At 33.3% G+C, this 20,254-nt stretch overlaps 2 protein-coding genes and 2 pseudogenes across 5 annotated transcripts; 2 read left to right on the top strand and 2 right to left on the bottom strand.

Moving 5' to 3' along the window:
* Window positions 1-116: 116 nt before the first annotated feature.
* LOC120113437 lies at window positions 117-2,708 on the bottom strand (annotated as a pseudogene).
* Window positions 2,709-5,696: 2,988 nt separating this feature from the next.
* On the top strand, window positions 5,697-7,814 carry LOC120219547 (transmembrane protein 245-like). Its single transcript, XM_039216371.1, has 2 exons — window positions 5,697-7,483; window positions 7,675-7,814. The coding sequence occupies exons 1-2, from the start codon at window positions 5,705-5,707 to the stop codon at window positions 7,768-7,770; spliced, it is 1,875 nt and encodes a 624-aa protein (XP_039072302.1). The 5' UTR covers window positions 5,697-5,704; the 3' UTR covers window positions 7,771-7,814.
* A 607-nt stretch (window positions 7,815-8,421) lies between these two features.
* On the bottom strand, window positions 8,422-14,637 carry LOC120219538. Of its 4 annotated transcripts, none has more exons than XM_039216359.1 (10): window positions 14,441-14,637; window positions 14,091-14,174; window positions 13,398-13,522; window positions 11,639-12,390; window positions 10,139-11,481; window positions 9,839-9,918; window positions 9,645-9,740; window positions 9,492-9,565; window positions 9,187-9,319; window positions 8,422-8,547 (listed from the first exon to the last, which is right to left on the bottom strand). In XM_039216359.1, the coding sequence occupies exons 1-10, from the start codon at window positions 14,523-14,525 to the stop codon at window positions 8,464-8,466; spliced, it is 2,856 nt and encodes a 951-aa protein (XP_039072290.1). In that variant the 5' UTR covers window positions 14,526-14,637; the 3' UTR covers window positions 8,422-8,463. The 4 variants fall into 4 exon arrangements, with proteins under 4 accessions (XP_039072290.1, XP_039072289.1, XP_039072292.1 ...); XM_039216358.1 differs by having other exon boundaries at window positions 14,091-14,177; window positions 14,441-14,636; XM_039216361.1 differs by having other exon boundaries at window positions 13,813-14,174; window positions 14,441-14,505.
* A 1,351-nt stretch (window positions 14,638-15,988) lies between these two features.
* Window positions 15,989-18,827, top strand: LOC120219543 (annotated as a pseudogene).
* The last annotated feature ends 1,427 nt before the right edge of the window (window positions 18,828-20,254 follow it).

Genomic DNA, 20,254 nt, shown 5'->3' with positions numbered 1-20,254 from the left:
TGCTGCCTAATTTCTTTCATTTGACAAAGTAATATTTGACCAAAATTTTCTTTGTCAATTGATAATGAGCGCATACACGCATATTATGAGCGCATACACGCATATTGTAGACACAATTTTCCTATGAAATTCAATTTCAAAGCACTGATTAAAACAAATTCAATATTTGGTTGATATACATATTAAAGAAAAGAATATTGAAACTTGATTGGGTCTTTGTTTCATTGCCTATACGATCTCTTCTCGTATATTTTTACACTTCATTTGTAGTATTTATTACTGATGCGCATTCATTGCCATTTTCACTGGTTTTTGTTTTTGATACAGGATTTTGCATTGGAATCTGCTTATTTGATCCCTCCTTTGATTCTTTCAAGTTAAGTAACGTGTAAACCGACATCCCAGCGAGTGCAACAATGGTGCCAGAAAGGCTCACAAGCCCCGGATCAGAATCCAGAAGAAGGTATCCTCCAAGAAGTATCACGCAAGTTTTGAATTGTCCTAAAACAACATGAGATGTTGCAGAAGTTGCTCTACAAGAAAATACCCAAAAAAAACCATTAGCCTTCAATTGGTTTGTTTCAAACCAAAGTCCCAACAAGCAGACAGATTACCATAAAAAAATTAGGTTCTCTTCCAGACCTGTTGATTGGGCGGTTCTGTTGGTTTTGGATCGAATTAATTTGGATCAAATCAGTTGAATTTAGAGTTATTATTATAGGACCGGATCATTTTGGATAATATTCGCTTCGTGTTCAAATCAACTATAGGTTACTTGTTTGGATTATTCGGGTTAAGATCATTTAAAGTTTGAGTCAGAATTGAAAAGGTGTACCGGAAACTTACCCTAATGCCAGTGCACCAGACCATTGTAAGAGAAAACCAAGCAATGCCGATACGAGAATTGCAGAAACATTGTTTACGTTCCATTTGAACAACACAACTCCAGGCGGATCCAACCATGGCATCAATGCCAGGGTTTTAAAAAACGGTCCGCGACCGCGATATAGCGGTTTCGCCGCCGTCCGAGTTACCCGCGACGGCCGCAATCACAGTAAATCCAAAATAACCGAAAACACGACATCGACCGCGATTTAAAACCCTGATCAATGCTACTAAGAAGAAAATTGTGATTGGTGTTGTCTTCCACATCAGCCTACATTTCACACAATTCTTCTCAGCACAAGTAAAGAACAACACAACATGCTGAATTACTTGTGACTTACGCAAGTGCAGTCCAGTTTGCTTGTTGTAAATTAGACCACAAAATCTTGTTTATAGCACTCGGGAGTATCCATGCGATGGCGATACACGCTCCAAAAGCATTGAACTCTAAATCCCTTAAGGTGGCCACCGCGACACCTGCCGAAACAACCGCCAGAGCCAATACCTGCATAATGATGGAGATTCAATAAGAACCAGAAAATCAGAAAGAACCGAAGAGTGTTCTGTTCATCTAAGAACTATCAGTCACCTTTTTGAAAGATACAGTTTTCCTAAAAAGAATGAACTCTGCGAGAACAATTGTAGGAGTGACCGCAATTTTAGCCATTTGGTCGAAACCAACACTGCAAAAAATGAGCTTAAACGGTGAGGAAAATCAGACTAATGGCCAAATCAGTTTCTCGAAATCGATAATCTGAACCCAGATCTTCAGACCTGTTATACTTTAGGCTGGTATTGGCAAGGCCGGATGCGAAAGCCATTATCGCTCCCAACGTAAAGATGGCCTAGGAAGGAGTCGTTTTGGACGGAGGGGAAACTGGAAGCCATGACAATGCCTTGAAAAATGCTAGTAACAGCCATGATACGATGTAATGTATCAGGGTTAGGAAGATTGGGAAGTTGAATCCAACTCTCCCCGTCACCTGAAAAATCAAACATGATTCGTATAAGATCCTCAATGAACATATTGTAAACCTTTTATTGATTTATCGGAATACAAAATCTTTGTAAGAAAAAAAACTAATGATTCTAAGAAACTAACAAATTTGTTTGTCAGAATAATCGCAACAGCAACGAAGAAATTGAAGGACATGGCTCCTTCTGAGGTTCTAAGTTCATTATAGAGGGAGCCTCTGAGCTCTTCCAATGCTTTACCTGGCAAGGAAGAAAAGGAATTGTTACGAAACATGATGAAGCATTATGCTTCTTAAACAAGGTAAATGTTTAAATTTGACATTGTAAATTAAACAGATTAATCGATCCATCCATATGATATATGTGGTTATACCCAAAAAAAATATGATATTGTTAACAGAGATTCAGATCAAAATCAATCACATTTGTCTTCCATTACAACTCTAGCGATGGACGATGGACATGATAATGAAAATCAATTTATTTGCAGAATGTCAAATCAGATTGAACAAAATAAAAGAAATTATGAATGTCAAACAACATTCAGAAAACCAGAGAAAAAAGAAGAAGAATCATAATGTTAAGACAACCAGAATCACAGACAAAACATGAATCTGAAAATGTCCAGGAAATTTTCAACCGAACCTGCATCACTGTCTTTCCGTTTAATGGATTTTCTGACTTCCGCACTCAACAGAAAATCCAACAACCCCATACCCACACTCAAAAGCTGCATCTATTTGGATCTCTGCTACATGTTCTTCAGGAGGAACCAATAACAATGGCAGAAATATATAAAAACCCCAATTTTCAAAATATAAACAAAAACTTGTAGATAAAGTTGCAATTTTTTTTCAAAAGATGGGGTCTTGCATTAAATCAGAAAGGAAAAAGATAAATGAAATTTGAAAATTTAAAAAGAAAAAAAAGAAAAGACAAATGTCCTACTGAAGTTAGTTTTGTGATAATTGGAAATTTCAAAAAAAGAAAATGGGATTAGATATTTAGGTGGGAGGGTGACACCAAACCCCATAAATAGCTGTGAGGTTCAAGGGGTGAATGTGATGATGTCACAATGTCACATGTCATCATCTCTTACAATTTCTTTTCCGTAATCCGATGACATGGGATTCCGGAGAAGTTAAGGCTCTCTTCTGAAAATCGGATCGGATCGGTCGGTTTAACAGATTTAACCGAGAATTGTTGTTTAATTCGGTTCAATTTAAATCGGTTGAACCGTTATTAGTGAATCGGTCAGAACCGTTGAACCGTTCGAACCGGACCGGCTGAAAACCGGAAAAAACCAGAAAAAACCGGGATTTTTGTTTTTCTTTTTAAAAAAAATTAAACCAAACAACGTCGTTTGTTAAACGAGTCAAGTCGAACTCGAGTATTGCTGAGCTCGACTCAAACTTTAAAACTTTAAAAGTAAGCTCAACTCAACTCAAACTCACAAGCTAAAAATTATCAAGTTCAACTCAAACTCGAAATATAATATTGAAACTTGAACTCAAAAAGGCTTGAACTCAAAAAAAAATTAGAAGCTCGATTGAAGCCTAAAATTCGAGTTTGATTGAGGTGAAAGAATAGTTATATAATTATAGTTATATAATTTTGTTATGATTTTTTAACCCCAAATTTATTTTTTAATTATAGTTATATAATTATATTTATTATTTAATATGTTTTACCTTAAATATTATGTTGTAGTTAATTTGAATAATTTTGTTTCACTTGATTTTATGGTTTTTAACTTATATATGTTATGACTTGCTTTGAATATAACTTATGATATAAAAAATTATTTTTTATTAAATATTTTTAGTATTTTTATTTAATTTTTTAAATAATTATGACGTCGTCCGGTTCTTCCGACCGATCGGACCGGTTCGACCGATTGAACCAGTGAACCGATAGCATGACCGGTTCGCTAATCGATCCGGTTCTGAAAACCATGAGTTAAGGAAACATCATATATTAATTTGTTTAATCATGTACACAAATACTGAGATCTATGGTCATTAACTATTGTGAATAGGGCTGTGTATTTTTTAATGTTAGATATTATTCGATTCAAAATTTCCCATATTTAAAATTTGCATCATAAAGTATACGATTCATATATAATCTAAAAAATTGGATATCTCAATCTTTAGACGGATATTAACTTATTTAGATTCGAACATAAAATTTAACTGGATAAAAATTTAAATATAATTTTATATTTTGTGACTTAATGCAAAATATTCTATATCTTTATCATATTACATATATATAGTTTTTTTACACAAAATAAATAATTAAACATCTTAATTTTTATTGGATTAAAATTTTAATGTGTTGGTGAGTTACTCAATTATTGGGCTAAAGGTTGTCTAAACTCTAAAGACACATTTTTTATCGATTTTTTAGATAATTTATAATCGATCTGATTATTCATTTTTCTTAGATATTCGATTTGGATTATATGATAATAAAAAAAAGATATTACATTCAGATTTTTTTATCAAATCAACCAAATCAGATTTTGTTTTGCAGAGCCCTAATTGTGGTGGAAATAAATGACCCATGTAAGGTAAGAACAAACACATTATTTTATGTAAAAAGAATAAATTTATAAAATTTACGGAACAAAAATGAATTATTAAGAAAAGAACAAAGAATATAAAAATATCTAAATTATATAAGAATTTAAAATTTTTAAAAATAACTCGCAAACCCTATTCAATCCATTCTTGGTAGAGAATGACATTAATGGAGCGGTGTATTTGGAAGAAAAGAAGTCGGTGGATCAAACATGGATGTTGAGGGTAGTTCTGTTGTACGACAACCGTAATATACGGCTAAGAAAATGCCTTACCGAAAAATATTAATGTCTCAACACAGACAAAATATTAAACCCTTTTGTCTGTTGTGTCCCTGCACTCTTCATCAACCACCAAAAGTAGTACAAATATATACATACATACATACATATATACATACATCCAAGTTTGTACTCATCTTTGATCCATCCCATTTGAAAAACACACGCATGAAAATAGATATCATAGATTTTGACCCTCAGATACATCTCCATATTTAGTAATGAAAAATAGGTAAACTATGAAAATTATCCCCTGATTTTTGGATATTCTTTTATTGAGTCCCTAACGTATGAAAATTTATAAAATGAACAACACATTGTTTTTAACAACAAATGACATAGCAATTAATAAATGGGTAACGTACACAAATGGTCCCCCGATTATAGTATACTATTTTGTTGTGTCCTCCAACTATTAAAAATTACAAAATGATCACCCGACTATTCATTATTCTAAACTCGTTATTTTCCGTTAAAAAAAATAATGGTTGTCTTAGCTAGACAATTTAATTATTTCAAATGATCATTTTTATATTAATAAAGGTGGATGTATTAAACTCCCTAGGAGATCAAATAGATCCCATTATTTTAAAAATGTAGTTAAATTTAATTTAATATTTTAAAGAAAAAAATTGTATATATATTATTTTTTAAAAAAATATTAAAATTTTATATTTCACCCTTAAATTTCGGAATCCGTTATTTATATTATATCATATAGATTTAAGTTGTTAATATTTTATGATCATTAATCGAATTAAAAATCATGTTAATCGAAAAAGTTTTCAAACTCAGGCCAGAATTTCGAGGATTTGCCCACGTATAATACTCATACAAACATCTGCATGAATGACCTTCCGATCATTAATGGTTAATGTTCTTCCCTTTCTCTTTCTGAAAGAACTTTCTTTTAATCTTTGTGTGTATTAATTTAAAAAAAAATTGTCGTGGAAAATGGAGTTAGTTCCATGGCGAGACATGTTCCGATCTGCATCAATGAGGAGGTCTCCCCATCCACAAGAAATCAACGACGATCCTCCAAACGAACCCCACGCGTCACCCCGTGCACGAAACGCCGCCGACCCATTTTATAGAAACAGCCTATCAGGTGATGCCGAGGTACGTTTAGCCCTTTACATAGCCATGGCTCATGCTGGTCTTGCCCTCACTCTGTGCATTTTATACGGGCTTTGCAAGCTCTTGCAAGAGTATCTTAGGACAATTCAATGGGCAATTTTGTGTTCAATTCCTTTGAGAGGTATTCATGAAGCCCTTGTTGAATTTTGGAGAGAACCTTTGGAATTAGGCCTCACTGAAACTGTTCTTGCTGTTCCTATTGCTGTTTTTAAGGCTTTTATAGTTACCCTTGTTGATATTAAGGATGTTTGTTTAAGGATGTTTCTCAAAAGACCAAAATCCAAGCTTTCAAGACGTAATAAGAGCATATTTTCAAAGCTAATGAAGTGGCTTGTCTCATTTTCTGTTTTTCTAATTGTCTATGAGACAATCGGCAGTGTTGGGTCATTGTTAATCATCATGTTGGGTTTGAAGATTAGCAATAAAAATGTGGATTCAACAATGTCTGCTGTTTCATCATTTAGGAGCACTCGGTTCAGAAGAAGTGCAATTAGTGCTTATTTGACAAATGGGATATTGAAAAGGTTGGATTCCATTGTGGCAATTGGACTGATAATCGGTATGATTGTGGGGTTTATTGCTGGAGCTACATTTTTCTCGTATAAGATCGGTGTTGAAGGAAAAGATACTGTGATTGCGGTGAAATCTCGGTTGCGAAAGAGTAACTATGCCGAGAAAATCGGTCTTAAACAATGGATAGAAGAGAATGATGTCCCTGAAATGGTGGATAAGTACTCTACACAGTTTTATCAAACAGTTTCTGAGCAGATTGATAGTTTGGCAATGCAGTATAATATGACTGAATTTGTGACTGGAATCAAGCATTTTGTGATTACATCAATGGATGATAGTTCATCGGAGCAATCAACGGTTCTGATGAACCCTTCTCCTTTCACTGAGATGGTTTTGAGGTTGAGGGAGAGGCTTAGAAACGGTGAATGGGGAGAAATTTACACAGAGGTTGATCTGATTTTCCGAGAACTGATAATCACAAGGTTGGATTTGATTGAGAAGGCTAAAGGGTTTGCTGTTAAAGGTGCAAATGTTTCACAAAGGGTGTTTACAAGTGGCGCAAAGATCATATTTACCATTGCCAATTCCATTATCACTGGAGCTGCTGAGGTCTTGAACTTTCTATCTCAGTTAATAGTGTTCTTTTGGGTTCTTTATTACCTCACCACGTCAGAATCCGGTGGGGTCACAGAACAGGTCATGGCTATGATACCGATATCGGAATCGGTTCGTACTCGATGTGTTGAAGTTCTTGACCATGCTGTTTCTGGTGTGTTCTTGGCTACGGCTCAGATTGCATTCTTTCAAGGATGTATCACATGGCTTCTATTCAGACTGTTTGATATACATTTTGTATATATGTCAACAATGCTTGCTCTCGTTAGCCCTTTGTTGCCGATATTTCCATCGTGGTTCGCGACGATTCCGGCAGCTGTGGAACTACTGCTGGATGGTAGATACATAGTGGCTATGACATTGTCCACGATTCACATTTTGATGATGGATTATGGTGCTTCTGAAATTCAAGAGAATATGCCTGGTTACAGTGTAACTCTTACAGCGCTTAGCATCATTGGTGGAATGACATTGTTCCCTTCAGCACTTGAGGTAACCTACATTAATCCTATTCTTCATTTTCCTTCAAATATCCATATCCGACATTTGTTTCGTTTGCATACTCAGACACGAGACATGGATATTATCCTTCAAAGGACTCTAAATATATCATGTTACCAGATTGTTTTTGTTTTCAATGTTGGCCACTAGGTATGATTGAATCTATGTTTCCTTCTTCACAGGGAGCAATCATGGGGCCATTGATCACCACTGTTGTGATTGCTTTAAAGGATCTCTATGCTGAATTTGTTCTTGAAGAAGCGAAGAAAGAAGAGTAGAAGACAGGGTCATTATCTCTGCTGCATTATCCTGCATCATTATTTTATTCATTTTATTTATTTATTTTCTGATAATTATTATTTAGATTGAAACCATGTCATTGTTTATTCTCCCTTAAAAAACAATATATTGTCAATCATTGTGCAATTGTACATTCCCCCCCCCCCTCAAAAGGGGGACTGAATTGCAAGAAACCGTTGATATAGAATGTCGAAACATATTGCAGACGTTGAAATTTGAACTCAAATATATGGCAAAAGATGACTTTAGTTACTGGTCTTTCTCATTTCTTGTTTGAGAGCATGTGTATGAAAAGCAGAAAGAAATGGGTGTTCGCAATGTAAAGGACGAGTCACCCTTTTCAGTTCTTTAATCAAAGGAAGATTCGTTTTTGCATCTATAGTGGATTCTGTCATTTTCGTTTTTGCTAAAAACTTTTCAACTTGATTCGAGTCCTTTTAATTGGTTGGAAAATGTAAAATTTTGGCAGAAAAGCCTAACCTGCTAAATGAATAAGTGAAATGACCAAATAAAAGTTGAACCTTCAACAACATAGCAATCAAGGAATATTGCCTGATTCATTACTAAACTACCTCTAAACAGATGTACATTTTTGGGTATAAAACGAAACGTTAAATTATAATAAATATTCCGATCCAACTCAAAAATACTCATACAATTAGTATCGAAACTTATTTTGTGGGTCTAATCCAAGTTGTCTCCGAGGTGTTGACGTTTCCGTAATAGACCTGTTTTGAAGCTTCATCCCAATATGCCTGGAGAAAAGACAAGTCATGAAGAATGAAATTTGGACCCAAAAGTTCGATTAGCAAAATGAGAACACGGCATTAGCCATTAGTTGATAACTACCGTTTTGATCCCACAACTTTGAAGCCAATTGGAAGTGTGTTAAGGTCCCGATTACAAATGTAGTTCACTTGGAACTCAGCTGGTCAAAAGGAGATTGAAACCTCGCAACTCATCAAAGGGAGATTGAACCTAATGACTTGTTAAAATAGATACTAAAATCTTTTAGGTTTTTGAATATTTTTGACTTAATTTCATTGATGCAAGTCAGCCTTTAAATAAAGGTTGCATATCTTGAATAAAAATCATAACTAGAACAATTAAAATAGAAGATTCATAAAACTAAGAAGTTTTAGTCTTGGTCTTTCTTTTAACGAGTCTTAAGGTTTCAGTCTCCCCCTATGAGCTGAGAGATTTCAATCTCCCTTCGATGAGACAAACTATTAATCACCGCTGGTCATTCAACAAATAGTAATAAAGGGAAGGCAGTTGCTTCCGACACTCCCATTAATCACCCAGTGACTCAATCCATATCCCAGGACCATAACAGTGTTTCAACTGATTATGCAAAACAAGGAACCAAAACTACAAAAGCAATACTCAATTACCTGCCATCCAGAAGGTAGACCTCTTGAGAGTTCATCTAAATCAGGTTGTTGGTTTCCATCAGGTAGTGACTCTGAGAAAGTCTCTGTTGATTCTTTGGCCTTTTGTGCTCTTCTCCGCTTCACTTTTTCACGCCTATGTTCATTATCAAGAAGAAAGTATATCACCAAAAAGTAAAGGGCCAAAACCCATGAAAAAGAAAAACAATATAAGAATTTATTTGTACATATGGGAAAGATCTACATAATACATATACATAATCAGATGAGTAAAACAATGAGTAGCTTATGCAATTTTATATTCATACCAATCACCACCCAAAGGTTGAAAATTTGCATTATATTTAGCCTCTCCACTGGCAATTTGCTGGGAATGCCACTCCTGAAATCAAAGATGCGTAAGTCCCAGAGATAAGTGAAAATGAATAAATAATTATTTAATAAAGGTTCATTTTAGAGACCTCTATTTCCCGTTGTCGCTTCTTTTCTAATATCTCATAAGCATTTTCAGGCTCATTTTCTGCATTCTCTTGCAACTCCTCTTTGGCAGCTTTCCACTGATAAAACAAAAGCGATAATTCTACTCATTCTAAAAACAAACTAGATAAATGTCAAGAACGACAGAATCTCCAGAGTAACAGGAAATTCTCAATACCTTGTCCACCAAAGAGGAGACCTTCTTATTAGACCTCAATGAGGATGTGACAGCAACAGTCTTCTTTTTAGTTCGTGCAGCTGAAAAACAAAGGATGACATATCATTAATTAATCAATTTCAGTAAAACATATGACAATTGTCAGGAAGTTTAACAAGTCGCAAACTAAGTTACTAGTCAAAAGCAAATTCTAGGGATCACTCACTCTGATAAACCAATATTAATTTGGTTGAATCTATCTGCCTCTTACCATCATATAAGAATAAATTGGCACGTAAAACTTATGGCCCAAAATTATACCTTTAGATTGAACCTTCAGAGCTGATGATGAAGTTGCAGCAGCGGCAGCAGAACTTTCTTTAACAGAAACAGTTGCAGGAGCTTCAATGGTAGTAAAAGTACAAGAGCTCCCCACTGATGCAACCTCAGTCTTCTCATTAACAATAGGATCATCGGCCCTCGGACCAACTCCTGCTAATGCAATATCACCACCAGATCCAACTTGATTTGAGGCAATAGTATTAGAACTGATAGTACCCACTTCACTATGCAACTGAAAAGATTCAGCACCACCAGCTACAGGCACGGAAGATGCTCCCCTACCTTGAAGATCATAAAATATTACAGGTTCAACAGATTTAATGGAAACTGATGCACTTTCAGAGTACGTGTTTGGAATTGCTTGATAGTAAAATGATGCTTGGGGTACAGCAATTTGAGTTCCATCAGCATGTCCATAGAAACCACCAACAGGAATTTGATTAACTGCATGTCCATAATACTGATAACTTGGATCAGAATACATTAGGTTGTATTGTTCTGCATAAGTGAGAGGTGTAGTCTCTATATGAGATGGGGCAAGAGGATATGAATGCTCGGGAGGCTCATCAGGCGGAGGTGGAGGAACTTGTTCATTATCAGGAGGAGGTGGTGGAATTTGTTCAGTGTCAGGAGGAGGTGGAGGAATCCACTCCTCATTTGGAGGTGGCAGAACAGCCGAGTAATCAGTGGAATTCTTTAGTTGACCTGTAGTGATGGGGGGCACATCTCCGAGCGCCACATTGATCGGTGGTATTACATCTTCAACTTCCATGTCCACATCCATATCATCACCCTCTCTGGCATAGACTCCAGTCTTAGAATTTTCTCCAGAAAGTGTATCTCCATCTACCAGTTCACCTTCTTCAATTTCATGTTCACAACGTTCAGTAGGTGAACCAAAAGTAGGAACACCTACATTGTGGGCAGCATTGCTGGAGGAAACTTGATTATTTACATCACTACCTCCTACAATTAATGCTGCAGAATTAGAAGAAACATGAGAAGTGATAGGTGCATAAGCAATTGTATTGATATCCTCTCCATCTGCTTCAACTTTGTTGTATGAACCTTCCTTTATCTCGAGCTTTTCTTCAAAAGAGTCGGGAGCTTCTTCAGCCTCTTCCATAATTGCTGATTTTGCAAGCTGGTAAATTTTATCATTGATAATACTTTCAAGCTGATTTAGCTGCCTTTCACAGTGTGTCCAAAATGGTGATAAAGATGATCCATATGAAAGCAACGATCTGATATCTGAAAGTCTAATCTCAACTTCTAAAATGCATTTAGACATCCAGCCCTGATCTTGCAGATAGTCTTCAGAGCTGAAAATATTTTCATATTAGAATCACAAATAACAATGAAAACTAAAGAAATTATGGTCTTCTACCTTAAACAAAAGACATAGTAAAAATATATTGGCTACAAGTAATAGCAAATAACCTAATAACAGATGAATGAAAGCAATTAGATATTCCTTACACTTTTAGTGACTTCAGTCTCTCTAGTAAACACTCCCCTTGCCTTAAAAGATGAATAGATAGATCAATCACTGCTTTATTATCATCATTAGCAAGCACATCATGTGTAGGCTTTCCAGACTGATCTAAACTCCCATCAACCAAACAAGTATCGACAGCATCTAAGCTACTTTGGAAATCACTTCTACAGACATCAGAGATTTTATCCTTCAAAGCTTCATTTTTGCATCCTCCATCGTGCTCGTCTAACTTGGCCTCATTGTCATGCACCTTGCTCTGAAGAATTACATTGTCACCAACATCAACCGATTGGGTACGTACAGTTGAACTCAAATCATGTGCATCCACTTGAGCAACCTCCATATCTTCAACAATAGGTGCTTTCAGGTGAGATGTAGATTGGTTTATCTGATTCAAAACAGTAGGCACCTCCCATGAAGTTTCACCAGTTTCAGTGTTCCAGTAGTAATACTGATTACTCTCTTCATGCATTACAATCCTCCAGCCTGAACCCACATCTTGAGTGGCCTGTACTTCAGAAGTTCCAGCAACAGAATCTTGTTCGGTAGAATCATTCTTGACTGATTCATTTGTGAGATAAATATCTCCTTTGTTATCAATGCCGACCAAGTTCTGGATAGAGTTTGGAGTAGAATCTTTCTCTATGTTCAGCTGATTGACCTTTAGAGTATCTAGACTTTCACCTGCGTCAGCTTCTGAATTTTTGCAGATCTCACTTAGGGGACCCTTAACCAAACAAAAGGAAGCAATGAGAATGTAAATGAAAACCATATGCCATTTCAAATTAGCAAGTTACTAATCCAACCCACAATGCTCCCACATTATTCCAGTTAAAAATGATAGATTTACGAAATAGAAAGAATAAAGCCTGAATTTCAGAAACAATAATGAGGGGGCATGTTGTTCGCATTATCAAAGATTATAGGGTGTAATCTTAGATTTGGGTCCAAATTACCCTTGTTTTTATTATTTTATCAATTTAATCCTTTTCACAAATAGTGTCTAATTAAAAATAAAAATCTCTCTTATTATACATCTTCTAATGATTTATATATTAATATATTAGTTATGATTATAATTTGTTTTATAACTTTATATAACATTATAACAAAGTACTCTATTATTTAAAACCTAAAACTCATTGACAGAAATATCTGGGTAGATATAATCAAATCAAGAGTGTATTTATGTTATTTGATAATTAAAATTTGACACTATATAAAAGTATAAAACATATTATAATCAATAGGCAATTTTAATATTAACATGTAAAATTTTATATATATGAAAAAACCTTAAATACATAGGTTGATTTAACTAGTTTACGTTGGGAGCTAGAATAATGAAGAGTAAAATTATAAATATTTTTTTGGAGTCAAAAATGATTTTGAAGTGGTGATAGGTTTTGATTTTGGTATCGAATTTATATTTGCATTTTCTATAATTTTAATAAATTATCTTACATTTTTACTTTTTTTGAAAAAAATCTATTCTATTTTTTTATAAATTTAAATATACCAAAATATTAGAACAAATTTTATTTAAAAAATTATAAAAATGTGAATGTAATAAAATATACTTCTAAATAATTTTACATTCACTGAACCATCCTGGTCAAATTAACTGGTAATGTAAGATTCCCCATAATTCTATTCGGTAATCATGCATTCCATAATCTTATTCACAACCGTAATCTTATATTACATGAACCAAATGCACTCAAGGGAATAAAAAATTACCTGGTCATCATGGTCAGATAAAGAACCATTCAAAGTGCCATGCTCTTGTCTTTTATCCAACTTCTCATCCAACTCATCATCACTATATTGGCCGAGTAATAACAAAGGATTTGGTGGTTGCTGACCTGAAGACACAACATTAATATGTTAAATCTTTAAACAACAATTTAAACTTAATGGCTTCACTATATCTAAACCTTTAAAAATAGGCTGAGAAAACATTCATTTAGGATAGGTCAGAAAGGTGACAGCTTCCATAAACAAGAAAAGATAATAAAAGGATGAACAAAATCCATATGATAAAATTTATAGATGCATTAGGAGCATTCTATGAGCAATTCTTGTTGGCCACCTGTTACAAATCAGAGAAAAGATGTCAGTGGAGGTATGATGGAAATAAAGACAAGAGACATACGAACCGAGATAAAAATTTCCCAGAAGAAATCTGCAAAAAGCTTGGATGCAGCGAAATAGAGCATAACAGATTGTTACACGTTCAAAATATCAGATTGATTTGGCCCAATCAGTTCCGTATGAATGTTCCCAAGACCACAGCTTACACCTACAATCTGAAAACAAATTCTGGGGCAAACAACATATATGTCTGGCATAGATTCCAATTTCCACCAAAATATTGTAGACCACTCATGCTCTCTCTACATATTCCTTTTGAAGAGAACTGACGGAACCCACCTGGAGAAGATTGTGAATTGGGCAACCCTGCAAGATGTTTCGGTTCCCCATCAATTTCTTCTTGTACTGAGGAGCCACCCAAATCTTCTAAAAGTTGCAATAAATGAAACCAAAAGTTAAAACATAATCAATTTATATTCTTATTCACTTTTAATAGCTCTAAACAACTTCTTCAACTGATATCCGGTTGCTCATTCACGGGAAAATATTAAAAGCATAATCTTTATCAACTACCAAAAACAAACGAAGAATATGTATATATACCTTTTCTAGAGCCAAGGGAACTAAAGCAAATCATTCAACAGTTTCCAAGGTATTTATATATATAAATACTGAGACAAAATGATTACCAGAGGGTTCCGCGAAGAGATCGAGCTTAACGCGGCGGCCGGCGTTGCTCATAGCAGCTAAACGACGCTCCTTTCTCTTCCCCATGGATTTGATTGTGAATTCTGATTCAAAGATAATGCTTTTTGTATGTGAAAACTTACTAGGGTTTCTTCTTTGATTTGGAGAAATTAATTTGGGATTTTCCTTTTTCCTCCTAAGCGTTTTTGAGCTTTTGAATCATTAAGGTATTATGACTTCAAAAGGAGGCGTCGCGGGGTTTTATGTTGCTCCCGCATCCCTGTTTCCCTAAATGTATATACGGCGCCGTTTAGTATCCATATTTCGAATTTCCTTTTATTTATGATTTATTATATAATAACAATAGATGATTAATTATTTATCTCTTTAAACAATTTGTGTATCCAGATGATTAATTATTGTTATCAACAATAGATATAAATTAGTTTAAAGTGTATTTATATTTAATTAATTATAATTTAAAAAAGATTTAAATATATTTATTTTTAATTTAAAATATAAAAATATAAGTGGTTTAAATATTGTAATTTATATTGTTGTTTGTAACTCTTTTTTGGTATAATGTCATTATTAGTTCCCTAAGATTTATCAAAATGATCATTTTAGATTTTTAAGCATTTTTAACCTGATGTTTTGTTTTTGGACAAAAAAGATCCTAATGTTTGATTAATAGTCACATTGATCCTTATTCATTTTTTGGGACATTTTGACACCTAACGTTTATTTTAGTATGAAATATCTCTATTTTAGAGTTTTAACCATTTGTTAACTAATAGTTTCCATTCACAGAAGGATCTTTTTACCTTAAAATGAAATATTAAGTTAAAATTTTAAAAAAAATATATAAATCAAAATGACTATTTTAATAAACGTTAAATGATAATTCTGATATTATGCCCCTTTTTATTTTTTTAAATTCTTAAATTTATTATAAAATATTTTTTATTATTCTATTTGTGCTTTTTAAAAATATTGATAAAAATATTTTTCATAATAATGATATTAATAGATTGATATTATCAATTATTATATAAAATAAATTAATATTAATCAAAATAAATTAATTTAATAAAATAAAATAAAATAAATATTTATATTTATATTTATATTTATATTAAATTATCACTTAATTAATATTATGATTTCATAAATATTAAATTATCATTAAAAATATTTTTTTATTATTATTTGATAAGTTTTTGTTCTCTCACACGCAAGTCGGTTACTTTTATTTAAAAAATAATAAAAATTATTTGTGATTTTTGAAAATTAATATATATATATATATATTGAATTTTTATACCACAGTTTTGAGAATGACTGGATTGATTGATACCTTATAATGCAGAGATCTGTTGAGGAATTATACCAAATTCTTGAACTATAAAAACCACGGTAGAGCCAGCATCACGTGTCACGAACCGTCAAATTTTCGTAATTCATTTATTTTATATTTTAATTTAATAATTAATTAAATTAAGTTTTTTATTCTTATTTTTCAAGTCATCATTATATAAATGATTGAAATCTCCAGCTCATGAAGCATTTCCGCCCTCATCATTACCATCTTTCATCCCCAATTAAATCACAGCGGGTTTCGTAATTTTTCATACTACCCCGAATCACTCTTCGCAGGTATTATTAACAATTTTCTCCTTAAATTATGTTTCTCTGTTTGTTTCCCGAGAAAAAATTATGAATAAACTATCATGTTTTTTTAACTATGTGAGGTTAAATTAAACATCTTCAATCAAAATTTGCAATCTTTGATAGATCTATTCACGTTGTGTTCGCTATATTTTAAACTTTTTTGGTGATTTTTTGTGGAATTGATTATGTCGGATCTGATCAGGCTTAATTTGTAACAAAAGGTATGATTTTTGGATTTGAATCAGCTTTTTAATGTTTTTGTTTTGATGGAGATTTGTTTTTGAACTGTTTCCTTCATTGGACTTTTCTGTCTACACATGCTTTTAATGGCTTCAGTGTCTGTATAATTAAAGATTCTTTATATTAATGGGGGTAACAAAGGCTGTTGTGTTTTCGTCAACCTGTAATTTTTGTAAAATGGATAAATTTGACAACCTGTAATCTGTTTGGCATTTCATCATTCATCTGTTGTGCATTGCCTGATTGTTTACGTATTACCCAATGTATGAAAAATGAATACAGAGGAGTTATTTTCTTATTCATGAATATACCTCCATGCACAAAAATAAGGGAAAATATCATTGCATTTGAGATGAGAAAAGCATCAAACAGACACTAATTGGGATTCCGGATTTTATTGGTAAAACAGATATTGATTTGATTTTGAGGACTTCTTTTAAGAATTCGGAGTCTTACATTTTGAGCTTAAGTCAGCAGAATCAGGAAATGGTTAAAAGGTATGTCATGTTCTTTATTTGTCTTGAGACAGATTATGTTTATAACAAAGACTGATGTCAATGGAATTTTTCCAACCTCGGTCCTGTGTTGCATAGTTATGGAGTGTTTTGATGTGCGGAGAATATCATGTTGCAGTGCATAGATGGATTGAAGCATTTATTTGCTTCTGTACTGAAATGCTGTGATATTGATTTGTACAAACAATCTAGACGTCTGGATGATCCGGAACTTCTTGCAAGAGAGACTGTGTGTATGTCATCGTTTCCCCCCCCCCCCCTTTTATTTTAATAATATTGTTAAGCTTTTGAATGAATAATGTCTTAGTCAGACTTTTCCTTATTGTGCACCTCGATGCAGTTAGTGTAAGTGAAATAGAAGCTCTTTACGAGCTCTTCAAGAAGATAAGTAGCGCTGTGATAGATGACGGGCTGATTAACAAGGTATTTTTTCTATTATTTTTTACTTCGCATTTTATTTTATATTTTATTTTTTGTATTTCTCAAGTTTTGGGGTTTGATGATCACAGCATATGCTTTTTCATATGTGAATTTTATTATATTTTACCATTTGGCAGGAGGAGTTTCAATTGGCCTTGTTCAAAACAAACAAAAAATGAGAGCTTGTTTGCAGATCGGGTATTTTTATCTAATGTTAACTAATATTGTTTCTGTCAAAATAGTATGAAGAGAATACTTTCTTGTATTTTATTCATCAACAGTATGGGTATATATACAAGTATAAAGGTCCTATAATATGTAAAGTAATATCCTACATTAACTACATAATATCATGCATTAAGTGCAATATATTTCCATCCTCGATAAAAGAATGCTCGTAAATCTCACCATAGCGATATTTGAAGTTATTATTATCTTGCCTGAGCTGTTGTCAATGTATTTCATATTTCACTGCAGGTATTCGATTTATTTGATACAAAGCATAATGGAATTTTAGGTTTCGAAGAGTTTGCTCATGCTCTCTCTGTCTTCCATCCAAATGCGCCAATTGATGATAAGATTGAGTGTATGGAACCATATTTAAGTTGTCTGAATCATGATCTTTATTTGCATCTTTGGTCATCATTCATAATCCCCAATAACTTGGTGACTGGTTTAAATGACTAGCATGGAAATAGAACTATGAACTTAAGAATCGATTCAGTTTTCAGTTGTTCATCTGCCGAGTACTTTGTCTTCTCATATTTCATTTATGCCCTTTTGCAGTCTCTTTTCAACTATATGATCTCAAGCAACAAGGCTTCATTGAGAGGCAGGAAGTGTGTACTATGTTTTCCAATTTCAATATTTTATTCTCTATATTTCTTTGATCCTTCTGCTCATCGTTCATATGTATTTTTACATACAGGTGAAGCAAATGGTAGTGGCTACGCTTGCTGAATCAGGCATGAACCTTTCAGACGATGTTATAGAAAGTATAATCGACAAGGTGATCAGTCACTCGAATCTGATTCAATCAAAGACATGTATAACGTTCATTTTCCTTGGATCTAGTTTATGCTTGCTAAGTTTTCAAGCTTTGCAACAGACCTTTGAGGAAGCTGATACAAAACATGATGGGAGAATCGACAAGGAAGAGTGGAGAAGCCTTGTTTTACAACATCCGTCCCTTCTGAAAAACATGACCCTGCAATACCTCAAGTAAGTCCCAAACATTCTCTCTATCACGAAACCCAATTGGCTGCCAAAGGTTACTGATAAAGACCTTTTCTTCCACCCACGTCTACTCTCACCGTAAATGATTCTTGTTTTGCATCCTTGAAACAGGGACATCACCACAACATTCCCGAGCTTCGTTTTTCATTCGCAGGTTGATGATACCTGAAATCGGCAAGTGGATTCAAAGCTTAATTAGACGCAATTGATTATGGCTTGTTTCATTCTATGGGGGATTCCAAATCTTAAATGGTCCAAGGGGGTGATGCCTTGGTTCATTGGTTAAAATTTCATTTCTTATGTGTGTGTATATTTAACTGTTGAACGTTGTTTTGAAAACTGCAGTAGAGAGATTTGCAAGTATCACCAAGAGATTCTGCAATAATTTTTTAATATTATTTTTTCCAAAAAAAAAAATCAAATAATTTATAAACACAAATGAAGAGATTAACCAATTTAATATGTTGACACTCAAGTCAAACTTGAAATTATGAATTAAAATCTATTCATAAATAGAAAGGAATAGATTTATTAATTTGATATGTTGACATTTAAGCTAAACATGATCATGATCGAATTGAATTTAAATTGAAAATTAAATTTAAATAATTTATAAACACAAATAATGAGATTCATTAATTTAATTTGTTGACACTTAAACCAAATTTAATAATGATCAAATTGAATTCAAATTGTGAATTAAATCAAAATAATTTGTAAACACAAATACGAATCTGTTGGCACTTGGCACGCAAGTCAAACTTAATAATAATCAAATTATTAATTAAATCAAAATACTAATCTAATATGTTGGCATTCAAGCTAAACTTAACATCAATCAAATTAAATTTAAATTGTGAAGTAAATCTAAATAATTTATAGATATAAATAATTCGTATTTAGATTCAATATCTCTTGAATCGTGTTAAAATAAGCCCCACGTATGCTCTCTTTTTTGAAAAATCAATTGGATTATAACAACCACAAACTACGAATATTTTTTAAAAATGAAAAAGACATTTAAGAGGAAAGCTTTGGAAGACTTGAATAGGTAGAAAAAGTAGTTGCATGTATATATAAAGTATTTATTTCGTGGGTAAACTACTTGATCAAAAACATAATATTTTGTTATTTTTATTTTTATTTAATTAAGACGTGGTTACTTTTATTTAATTTTCTCATTAAAGGCAGTTAAAATTTCAGTGATTAAACATTTAAAAGTCGATGAGATAAATAACTACATCTTAATTAAATGAAAACAAACATTCTCACATTTTTTTTTTGAAAAAGAAGAATTTTGCATGGTATTATTAATCGAACCCATACAAAATAAGACATCAGGGAAGTCCAGGGGTGTGGCTGAGCATGCGCTAAGTGCACGACGGCGTAGGGCCTAAAAAAACAGGGACCCTGAAATAGAGTATATCTATCAGTTGTTGTCATTAAGAAGTAAAAAAAAATAGCTATAGAGTAGTGGTTAGATCATTGGGCCCATGACTTTGTTGATTCTAAGTTCGAATATCGTTAACAAACAATTTTTTTTTTTGGAAAAAACAAGTTCAAATTTACACAGGGGCCTCAGAATAGAGTATATCTATCAGAATTTGCACAGGACCTCCAACAACCTAGCCTGGGGAAGGCGTGTGAGTTTGGCTCAAAATCCAATAATATTGAACTTCGGTGGACCCTTTCTGAGTGGGAGGCACAAATCTGGTGTGATTTCTTGAATGTGAT

Source organism: Hibiscus syriacus, unplaced genomic scaffold (assembly GCF_006381635.1).
Source record: "Hibiscus syriacus cultivar Baekdansim isolate YM2019G1 unplaced genomic scaffold, ASM638163v2 tig00110206_pilon, whole genome shotgun sequence".
Classification (NCBI taxonomy): domain Eukaryota; kingdom Viridiplantae; phylum Streptophyta; class Magnoliopsida; order Malvales; family Malvaceae; genus Hibiscus; species Hibiscus syriacus.
This window is presented reverse-complemented; position numbering and strand designations above follow the sequence as displayed.

Bases quoted from the DNA above. Each gene is read 5' to 3' on its own strand.
- LOC120219547 (XM_039216371.1), top strand. From the start codon at position 5,705: ATGTTCCGATCTGCATCAATGAGGAGGTCTCCCCATCCACAAGAAATC. The intron at 7,484-7,674 runs GTAACCTACATT...CCTTCTTCACAG, and splicing joins TGTTCCCTTCAGCACTTGAG to GGAGCAATCATGGGGCCATT.
- LOC120219538 (XM_039216358.1), bottom strand. From the start codon at position 14,525: ATGGGGAAGAGAAAGGAGCGTCGTTTAGCTGCTATGAGCAACGCCGGC. The intron at 12,391-13,397 runs GTAATTTTTTAT...TCCTTTTGTTTG, and splicing joins TATCTGACCATGATGACCAG to GTTAAGGGTCCCCTAAGTGA. The intron at 9,566-9,644 runs GTCTCTAAAATG...CTTTGATTTCAG, and splicing joins AGCGACAACGGGAAATAGAG to GAGTGGCATTCCCAGCAAAT.